We start from the raw sequence: 11,100 nt of genomic DNA on the forward strand, positions 1-11,100 counted from the left end.
AAGCCACTCACTACAAGTGTAATCTCTTCTTGAGCATGTGATATACATATTCTCACTATATCATTCTTAAAATATGTTATCTTTCTACTTCCTAGCATGTTAAAAATGAACAGCAACATTCAAATATGAAAAAGTCAGGTGCAGAATGTTAAAAGATTCAGCGCATCATCAGAGACAGGAAAAACATATTCCGTTCTCTATCCCATGTCCTTGCCAATGTAGGTTTGCTCCCTAAAATGCAGAAAGGGGATATGGATGCCCCCCTCCCATCTTAACATAGCTTAGCCTTTGGGGGGTTTCTAAAAATGTACAGACAATTTTACAAGAACAAGCTTTCTTAGAAGATTCCTAGTACTCCTTGCTTCTGGTTGAGGCAAAAATTGTATCCTCTTGACATATTCAGCTGTAGTCCTGTTTGAAAGCTGGAAGAGCAAAGATGAACAAAGTGGATAGTAATGAAAAGAGAAGGTAATCTCTTTCTTTTCTCAAATCTTTTATTTTCTTTCTCAAATCTTTCTGAGCCTCAAAAGAAAGGGGGTGAAATCTCAGTGAAAGTTTATGTGACAGGGGAATGTCCTTATTTTATCTGAATCACTTTGCATATCCTTGTTTAGAACTCAGATTCTTCCACTGTAAGAGCTATTCTTCTCCATAACAAGACCTATCTCCCTTCAATTTTATAAGGGTGTGTCTAGACTACAGAGTTTTGTCATCAAAAGTGGACTTTTGTCGACAAAACTATACCTGCGTCTACACTATCGCTGAGTTCTGTCGACATAACGTCGACAGAACTCAGCAGTTTTGTCGACGCTGGTAAACCTCATTTTACGAGGCATAACACCTTCTGTCGACAGAGTTCTGTCGACAGAAGGTGTTATTGCATGTAGGGTTGTGTCTAGACTATGGGGTTTTGTCGACAAAGCAGCTTGCTTTGTTGACAGAACTGAATGTAGTCTAGACGCTCTTTGTCGACAGAAGCTTTGTTGACAGTATCTGTCGACAAAACCCTGTAGTCTAGACGTACCCTAAGTCTCCTCTGCTTAATAAGTTGAAGCATTCCCCATTTGAAGTTTTTTTCTTAACCACCACAAAGTTACAAAATATCCAGAAATGTGGGCATTGAAGCTTTCTATTCTATTCCATATAGTACACATCACTGCAGTATCTGTGAACCTTTTACAATATGACTAACAGCTGTCATGGGTTTGTTCTCTCACATCTCTCCAGGGAGGAGAAGTATTCGTAGTGGAGTGTCTTGGTTTGGGAATCTTTGTTATATACCCATATCCACATGTTGCTCTATGTTTATTTTAGAGAAGGCAAGATTAATGACTTAGAAGGATAGATCACCACATACAGATTTGAGGTTTGTGATCCTGTTCCCATTAACTTTGATGGCAGCAGGATTTGGGCCTTAGAGATTAGTTTAGTGATGATGTCGATTTTTAACTCTTTTGGTGGTTTTTCCTTTTCCTTTGCATCAGAAAGTTTTCCTCTTCTGACTCGTCTGTTTTACTGAGTCACTGGCCTGTTTGCCATTTCTTGTCATGGCTTTGGCAGTTGGAATGAACCTGAAACTGAGGGAGGCGTAAGGTCTTTGGGCCTTCTTCTATCAGTTATCGTGGTGGAACTAAGGATTAACACTGCTTAAGACGATGAAATGAGATCAATGTGAAATTAGAGTATGTGAGAAAAGAATCAATTTGAGCCTGTGTACACAATGATGGTGAAGAACTGGCTTTCCTGTGTGACATTTTGGTTAGTGGAAATTAAATTTATGATTTTCTGACGTTTCTAGGGAGAGACCTACTGATTTCCGTCTACCTCATTTAGTAGTTTTAGCATTAGTTTTTTAATGAATGAATCTATGTAACTAAATATTGATGAAACTCATCTTTTGTTTTTATGAGTATCTGTTCTGTGCAAAACAACAAAAGAATAACTCACATATTTTTGTTCTTATGTTAGCTACATGGTGTAATCACATTGTCTACTTTGAAGTAGCCAATAACTCACTGAGGAGAAAGCAAGGACTTACTTTTAAAAATAAGCTTCCTTTAGCACTGATACAGTTGGACATGATTTTTCACCTGGCCTCATGAACTCTATTTGTAGGACAAAGCTGTTCTGTAAGTGATATGGCCAGCATCAGAACAATTCCTGTCCTAAAGAAGGTATGTAACCTACTTCATTTTTTTGTTTGTTTTTGTTTTTGGCAGACGTCCTTGAGCACTTGAGACGGATGTGAGAGCGTTTTTAGTCCTCATGCAAAACAACCAACTAAACATAACAGATTACATCAGCTCAGGCTTTTCAATTCCTGGATGGCAGCAGAGTGCTAATCCAACCTTCATCCTGGATTTTATAAACTAAAACAAGGGAGGCTGGCAGGAGGACAGCACTATCGGACTGAGGAAATTGACGACGGCAAAGCATGTGGGCAACACACTGTATAAAGCTCATACACGTATAGGCTGATGTGCAGCTACTACTTTGGATTCCGTATTGCTGCTTTCCTCTGCACAAAACCACCAGGCTGCACACTAAACCTGCTCTTTGGAACTGAGCGTTTATCACTGTAAGACATGAAGAGCTTCCTGTTTTTCACCATCCTCCTGGTACCGGTGCACATCGGAACTGCTTGGAGTGCAAAATATGCAGTAGATTGCCCTGAACCTTGTGACAGTAATGTGTGTAAAAGTACGTTGCGTTGTAAGCGAACCGTGCTTGATGACTGTGGGTGTTGCAGAGTCTGTGCAGCAGCCCTGGGGGAGACCTGCTACCGCACTGTCTCAGGGATGGATGGTGTCAAATGTGGGCCTGGGCTGAAGTGCCAGTTTTACACAGAAGAGGATGACTTTGGTGATGAATTTGGTATCTGCAAAGGTAAAACAATATTCACTTACATTTGTCTACTGCCTAAATTTACTGCTGGCCTCCTGCTTGTAGAAAGTTACAATTTAAAAGTGGGATTTTTCATTTCAAACAATAATATTATCCTTTGGAAAGAGGAGAGTGAAAAAATATCCTCTCAAATTAAAAGAGCTTTTATTTCCGCTGTTTAAGAGTATTAAAAGTGAAATTCAATCTCTGTAGATTGGATTGTGAAGAAATATTTTGGTGGATTGAAACTTGGCTGACATGAGTACTGCTAGCAGATAGACTTTTTATGCTTATAATATAACACAGGATTCAGGATTCCTGGGTTCAGTCCTAAACTGCATCATTTACTCACTTTTTTACAAACTGGTAATCTGAGGTTAAATCACTAGTCTGAGATTTCAAAGTATTAATCAAGTTTTGTAAAGTTCTTAGATCCTTAGGTGAAAAATGTTATATCAATATATGCTACTGTTACACTTACTAATTTAATACCAAATTAGAATAAGCAGTCCAGAGGATTAAGGCTTTGCACTATTGCTATAAACTGTCCTTTAAATATTTTTATGATGTTTGACATAGGGCAGCAGGATTAGGCTTTTATTATGCATAAAATTTTAACTGTTAACAGAAGAAATTACTCCCATTTCTCAGTCCTTTAAAAAACAATGAAGTCATACAGTATTCCTATATGGATTTGTGTGCATTTATTATTATATTCTATTTCTAGTCTATATAAACTTCTATACCTCCCCCATCACTGCAGTATCTCAGCACCTTCTAGGAGTGCATTAAGCAATATGCCTAACATCTGTCACATGTGTTTATTCTTTCCTTCATCCTCTCCCGTAGATGAGAATTGTGTGCTGTGAAATGTTCATTTTTGGTGGTGTTTTATTGTTGTTTTAATTGTTTTAACTGCTACATGTGTGTCACAGGTCAAGACACCTGTGTTCCTGTTCAGTAACCACCAGATGCACTTTACCCTTTTTTCCATCAAACAGAGCATCTCTGTTGTAGCAAAAATATGATGGATATTAATTGTAGTAAAATGTCATTGATGTGGTAATTTATAAAAAAATTCTGAGCTACTCCTAATGAAGACACACATCCCTTGTCCCACATAAAGACCCACTCATCCAAATCAATTTCTTTGTCCAAATCCCTCACCTATCTTTTCACCTGGATTATTTTCTTAACAACTTTTCCAACAAAAATTTTATATATCTTACAAGTTAAGCCTTTTGTTCCAGCTTGTTCCTGGGTGAATTCTTCAAATGTAGTTAAAGGTCTAGACAGAGTTAGCCTATCTCTCAATTTCACAATAAAATGTTTGACTTTAAATATTCATAATTTGGGATCTTTACATTGCTACTTATTTCTTGTATAATTTCAAATCAGAACCCTAGAGCAGCTGTCTAGATTGAGTAATCTCATCTTTTCCCCTCAATGAATACTCACTTTGATATTTCTTGGGGACAAATACCGTACTAATGAAAGTAGCTCAAAGAGAGGACTCAGGATGAATTTCAGACTACTGCCTGTTTGAAAGAGAAAAGGAAGATTCTGTGTCTGAATGCACCAGTTACTCATGGCTATTTTTCTCAAGGCAGGAAGGGCTCAAGTCAGATTCAAAGTTTTGGGTTGAGATTCCTTTAAAATGTCCAGTACTTCTTCAGACGTGAATGTTCTGCTCTCAGGCAAGTGGCTCTTTGTTGGCTGGCACAAGGGAAGCAGATACATGCTGTTAAAGAAGCCTTCCCAAATGAGGGTACGTCTACACTAGCTCGTTAGTTCGAGCTAGGTAGGGTAATGAGGGCAAGTGGAGTTGCAAATGAAGCCCGGGATTTAAATATCCTGGGCTTCATTTGCATGTTCCCGGGCACCGCCATTTTAAAATCCCCTTTAGTCCGAACTCCGTGCCCGTGGCTACACGCGGCACAGAGTAGGTAGTTTGAATTAAAGATCCTAATTCGAACTACCGTTACTCCTCATGGATCCTCATTAGGATCTTTAATTCGAACTACCTACTCCGTGCCGCGTGTAGCCGCGGGTATGGAGTTTGGAATAAGGGGGATTTAAAAATGGCAGTGCCTGGGAACATGCAAATGAAGCCTAGGATATTTAAATCCCAGGCTTCATTTGCAACTCCGCTTGCCCTCATTACTCTACCTAGCTCAAACTAACGAGCTAGTGTAGACATACCCTGAGTGTGAGCTTTTCAACAAAATAGGATGTTCACATTCTTCACTGCACTTGATGCTGGGTTTTCCTGTGGGTTATAGGCACTCAAGATTGATGAATACATTTACCATGCTGGATAGCTCCTTAGGGCAGGATATGGCAGCTTCAGTGGAGGCTGATAAGAAGGTTCTGTTGTCCTGAATACAGACTCATCAGAGACTGGAAATTAATTATGAATGTATGTAAATTAATATTGAGCCTGGACTATAAGTTTAAGAAATTCTGAAGCATTCCCACTGATAATGGAAATTGTATGAATTGGAATAAGGAAAACATAAGATACTGCATATATGTTTAACTCTACATCTAGTTTAATTGCATATTTATGCTCAACATTTACATTGCCTTTAATTTGCAATATAATGCTACACATGCTACAGGGAAAAGTTAATCAGGATAAAATTGTATTTATTGCACATTCTATTGAAGATGAAAGATGTATAATAGAAAATAAAGAATAATCATAATCAATAATAAGTGGAGATGGTCTGAAACAAAAGTTGGCATTTCAAAATGCTGAAATTACTTTTAAGAACATATGCAGACAAGATATTAAGAAAACTAATAGCAGACCACTACTAGAAGATGTTCAAATACTACAGTGAGGAGCGCAATGAAGGAACCAGTATAGAATAGGAACTGCACCTTTTGGAATTACTTTGGTACATAAGACTTTTGAATTTGTCTTCTTTCAGAGTGTTCTTATGGTACCTATGGAATGGAATGCAGAAAAACTTGCAATTGCCAGTCTGGCATATGTGACAGAGTAACTGGAAAGTGTTTGAAGTTCCCATTTTTCCAACTTTCTGCTGCAAAGCCACCAAACAGAAGAAAATTAATTTTACACACAGGTAACACTTGATGGGGCACTTCAGTTTAATTGTTCTACCATTTTATACTGTGTATGTGTACAGTGATGCTGCTGTGCAAATAACTAATAATACAATTTCCCCGTGGAGAGCTCACAGTAATGTTTTTCTCAACTTGTTATAGATAAAGAATAACCTATAGGTGCATCCATATTAGGTAAAAGGGTATAACATATGATAAAATGTATTAAAATCCTAATTTGGAAAAGGCATCTTTTAGTTTTAGCATCTATGATCAATTTAAGGAAAATTACTGATGGTAGGTATAGACCTGGTTTACCTCATCAGCTAACATGTGAAAACTACAGTAGGTAACACATGGTAATACAATCACCTTTTTCTCCAGTGAAGACCAGGCTTTAGTAAACTTCAGGGTCTTTAATTCTACAGCAAATTGCTTTTTTGAATCAAATTAACTTAGTTGCTCATCACTACAGATCACAGTACTTTGACGTAATACAGTAACTAAGATTGAAAATTGAAAATGACTTTTTAAATAGTAATAGACATTTATTCTACCTATGTTTAAAAATTATATATTTAATTAAACCTACTTACATCAGATATTTCCAAAGTTTTAAAGATTTAGTAGGCATATATATGAGTGTAGTTAAGGGAGGAAGGAGAGTCGTATCTTTCAGATATCCCGTTCTCATGAACTTTCCAGGTCTGTTTCCCACCAATCTTTGATCAAAATATTTTACAGATCCAAAGTCTGAAGTAAATGGGAGTTTTATCATTGGCTTTAATGAGTCCAGGTTTTCAACCAGATTTCCAAAACTCTAGATTTACTCATCACTTGAGACAGATCAATTAATGACAGTAACCTATTTCATAGTAGTTCATATGAGGATGTCAAAGAACTTTGCTTAATATTAATTTGAGTCTTCACAATCCAGGTAGACACTCACTGTGGGCCAAATCCCCAGCTAATGTGACCAGTATAAATTCACATATTTTCATCAGCTGATTATCTAGTCCAAGTTGTTATTATCAAGGTGCAGAGTGATTAAGCAACTTGCCCATGCTTACACAGGAAGTCTAGGACAGAGATGAGAATTGAACCTAGTTCTCCTAGGGTATGTTTACACTACAGAGGAAGATTGAAGCTGCCACTGTCGATCGTCCAGGGTTCAAATTAGTGATCTAGGTAAGACAGCTGATCCAAAGTGAGAGGAGCATGCCTATCAATGCCAGTAACCCTGCTTTCATGAAGAGTAAGGGAAGTCGAAGGAAGAGTGATCTCCCATTGACTTTCTGCAGTGTAGACATCACCAAAAGTCGAGTTAAGCTACTTTGACTTCAGCTATGCAATGAACGTAGCTGAAGTTGAGTATTTTAATTTGTCTTGTAGTGTAGACATACCCCTAGTTCTTTGTCCTAAGTTTACACTCTTAGACCACACTACTTACAGCAGGGCTACTCAACTTTGGAAGCCCCAGGGGGCACAATGATATTCACAGCATAGGCAGAGGACTGCAACTTAAGTGTGGTTGCATATACATCCAAATATATATGCAAATATGTGCAAATAGCTTCTTTCACACTGATGGGCATGAATACAAAGATTAAGTCTTAAGCTGTGGTGCTGGACTCAAACGTGGCCAACATGAGCCAGTCAGCACCTCTTAGGCTCTACCCACAAAGCTAAGCAGCCAGCACTTCCCACAATACCCCGGCTCTCCCAGCACCTCCTTCCTGGGGGCTAGAAACACCAACACCCTGTACCAGTCTGTTCTAGCCAGCCCGTCCGCTTGCGTCTTTCAATGCTCACCCCATCTGGGAGAGGCCTCACTGTTGTGGAATGTGTTCCCAGTGGAGGCCAGGTTCAAAGGATCCCACCCCTGGGCCAGGTGTTGAGCCCTGTTTAAATGCAAACCTCACCACAGTCTGCAAACAAACAGGCCACGGGCTGTATGTGGCCCATGGGTCACGTGTTGAGTAGCCGTGACTTACAGGCTATAGTTCTGGGGAAATGATGTAACTAGATGACTCTGGCAGCAAAGAGACAGACTGATAACATGGATTATCAGTCAGAGATTTAAAAAAAATATTTTCCAGCCTAAAGATGTAGATGTGTAAGAACATTGTATTTCATCCAACTTATGTGAGATTCACTTTTTTTTTAACTTTCAGAGACTGACATGGCATCTGGGGATGGTAATTCTGTAAAGGAAGAATTTGTCAAAGAGAAAGTAAAAAGCTCTCCAGTAATGAAATGGTTAAATCCTCGCTGATACTTACATTTGCAGGACTTTCAAATGCCCACATGTCTCACATATTATTGAATATGCAACAACACACTTTAAAAATGAAATATAACTATAGCATATGAAAATGTAACCTCTAAAGACCAATTGTGATTCTGTGCATCATCAGAAAACATGTTTACTTACAAAATAGACTGTACAGTTTACATGATTTTTGATATTTGTTTTGATAAATATTTGAACACTAAAATGTATTGTGGATTGCTGAATGTACAGTAATATTGAAAACCAGTGCCTACCCACCTGCCAGCATTTGAACAATGTTTAAGGGCCCATTCCTGCAGTCCCCATGCAAGGAAACTCCCATTGAATTCAGTGGATGTTTTTTGTAAGTAAAAGCTGCTAATACAAAGCCAGTGTCAGGGTGACACATATTGACAAAAGCTTGGAAATGCAAAGCTACAAACTGATGTCCTTGACTCACACCAACAAGAATAATACTAATGTAAATGGCATCATGGTGCAAATTCACTAACTCAACCTTAACTTTGAATATTCTGGCTTTTGTTAGTTTCGTGACAACTAACGAGATGTAAACATTAGTTTAAGCCAAAGATTCTCAAACTAGGGGTTGGGACATCAAAGTGGATTGCACCCTCATTTGAATAGGTTGTAAGGACCAGCATTAGTCTAAACCTGAGCTCCACCCCTGTCTGGGGCATTGGGGCTTGGACTTGGATCCCTCCCCTCCTACACAGGGAGGTGGGGTTCGGGTGCCTCCTCCTAGGTCATGCAGTAATTTTGTTGTCAGAAGTGGGGTCATGGTGCAATGAAATATGAACGCCACTGCTTTAAATTCAACACTTAAACGTATACAATGTGAATTACTTACCTGATACTATGTAAAAACACATATGGAGTTAAAGTATATTCCAAAAGGTGGCTTTTGTGTTCAGTAGCCTGTAGAGGCCCTGAAGGAGTACTGCAGAATCAGCATAAATATGCATTATAGATAACACATGTTTCTGCCCAATGAACTGGAATGAATCAGAGAATGTAGACACACTAGGATACCTCAGTGCCCAATTCTTCATCTCCTTCATCTCTATAAAGCAGTGGTGGGAAGCTGCTTTGGCCGGGGGACTGCATGTTGACAATCAAGGTAATCTGATTGTGGGCCTCAAAACATTTGGCTGACATTGACCATCCACTGGCACTGCCCCCTGCACTTCCCAGTGGCCATGATTCACTGTTCCTGGCCAATGGAAGCAGCAGGAAACAGCAGCCAGAACATTCCTGCAGCCCCTTAGCCTGCAGGTGCTTCCCCCATGGTTCTCATTAGCCTGGAACAGCAAACTGCATCCACTGTGAGCTGGGAGGGGACGGTGCCTGCTGGTTGACATCAGCAAAATGTCTTGTGCCTGCACTTAGATGACCCTGATGGGCCACACATGGTCCTTGAGGTTGTCCACCACTGCCTTAGGGAGTGGTAGGAGTTGCTAATTCTTCACTCGGTCCTTATTTGGCTATGTATTGATATGGCATAAAACATCATAATGTTTACATAGGCACACATTAAAACCTACTTATATAATAGCTAATACTGCTCATGTGCAGAAGCCCATTTATAAAAATCAATTGCTTTGCAGTTTTAATTAAAAAACTAAGCCAGATTGTTAGTTAGAATAAACTAATTAGTTTAAGCCAGAAGTTCTCAAATTTGGCATTAGGACCTTGAAGTGGATTGTATCCCCATTGTATTAGGTTGCAAGGATCAGCATTAGATTTTCTGGGACCTGAGGGTGAAGTCTAACCCTGAGCTCCACCCCAGTGGGAGGCATTGGGACTTGGGCTCAGGCCAGATCCTTAGATAGAGTAAACTAATGTAGTTCCATTTAAGTTAAAGGAGCTACCTTGACTTACATATATGAGGATCTGGCTCATAAAATAAATTGGTCTCATTGGAAACCCAATATGGTTTCCATTGAAATCATTAGTAGTTTTGTTATTAACTTCAGTAGGAGAGGATGCAGACCTTAGTGGTAACAATTTGGTGCGGGGTCTAAAAACAAATGTAAAAGAACCCAACAAAAGAAAACCAAAATAATTTCAGTGTTATTAGAGACTGATCAATTAAAGTTTATCCAAATCTTTCCATTGACTACAATGGATTTTGGATTAGGACCTAAAAGAACAAAAATTATGTCACAACAGGGAATGTCTACAAATTTAAAATGGTTAATTTAACTCTGCAGTTACAACAATCAGAAGAAACGACAAACCACGGCTAGCATGCAACAGGCTGTTATGATTGAAGTAGGGATTTTAACAAGTGCTGTCACTGTCATGATGACAGTGGCACAGACAGCACCTCTGTAAAATGCTCTATTGGTGTGAAACATTTACAAGCACAAGGGTTGATCCTGCAGCTACTGATGTCAGTGACAATTGACTTCAATGGGAACAGGGCCAGAGACCCATATTTTTTATTGGTCCAGAGAACGTTATTTAAATGTCTTAAATATTTACATACTTTTTTTTGTTATTTCCTACAGTGTCAGGAATGACATTATGGGTTCTTGAATGTAAATCTAAGAAGCTGTTTTTTTTTAAAAAAAGTATATGTTTATTATTGTTCAATAAATCCTCTAGAAAACCATCTTTTCTCTCTGTCCATGAGTCAGTTTGTAAAATTGACAATAGTGAGATCACAGCTAGTACAGGTGCAGCAAATACACACTGCATATTAGGTCCAAAATTCTGCTCCCTGATCTACACAGGTTATCTCAACTCTGAGAGGGTCTAAGTCTGGTTAGAAAATAGGCAGAGAGAGGAGTTTGTAAATATAAAGGTTTCTCTCTCATTTTTTTGTCAAATATATGAAATTGCTTGCAATT

General features: G+C 38.7%; 1 protein-coding gene across 1 annotated transcript; it reads left to right on the forward strand.

Moving 5' to 3' along the window:
- The first annotated feature begins 2,258 nt into the window (after positions 1–2,258).
- ESM1 (endothelial cell specific molecule 1) lies at positions 2,259–10,864 on the forward strand. Its single transcript, XM_006139542.4, has 3 exons — positions 2,259–2,886; positions 5,820–5,975; positions 8,130–10,864. Exons 1-3 carry the CDS (start codon positions 2,586–2,588, stop codon positions 8,228–8,230), a joined length of 558 nt encoding a protein of 185 aa, XP_006139604.1. The 5' UTR covers positions 2,259–2,585; the 3' UTR covers positions 8,231–10,864.
- The last annotated feature ends 236 nt before the right edge of the window (positions 10,865–11,100 follow it).

This window comes from Pelodiscus sinensis, chromosome 6 (genome assembly GCF_049634645.1).
Source record: "Pelodiscus sinensis isolate JC-2024 chromosome 6, ASM4963464v1, whole genome shotgun sequence".
Classification (NCBI taxonomy): Eukaryota; Metazoa; Chordata; order Testudines; family Trionychidae; genus Pelodiscus; species Pelodiscus sinensis.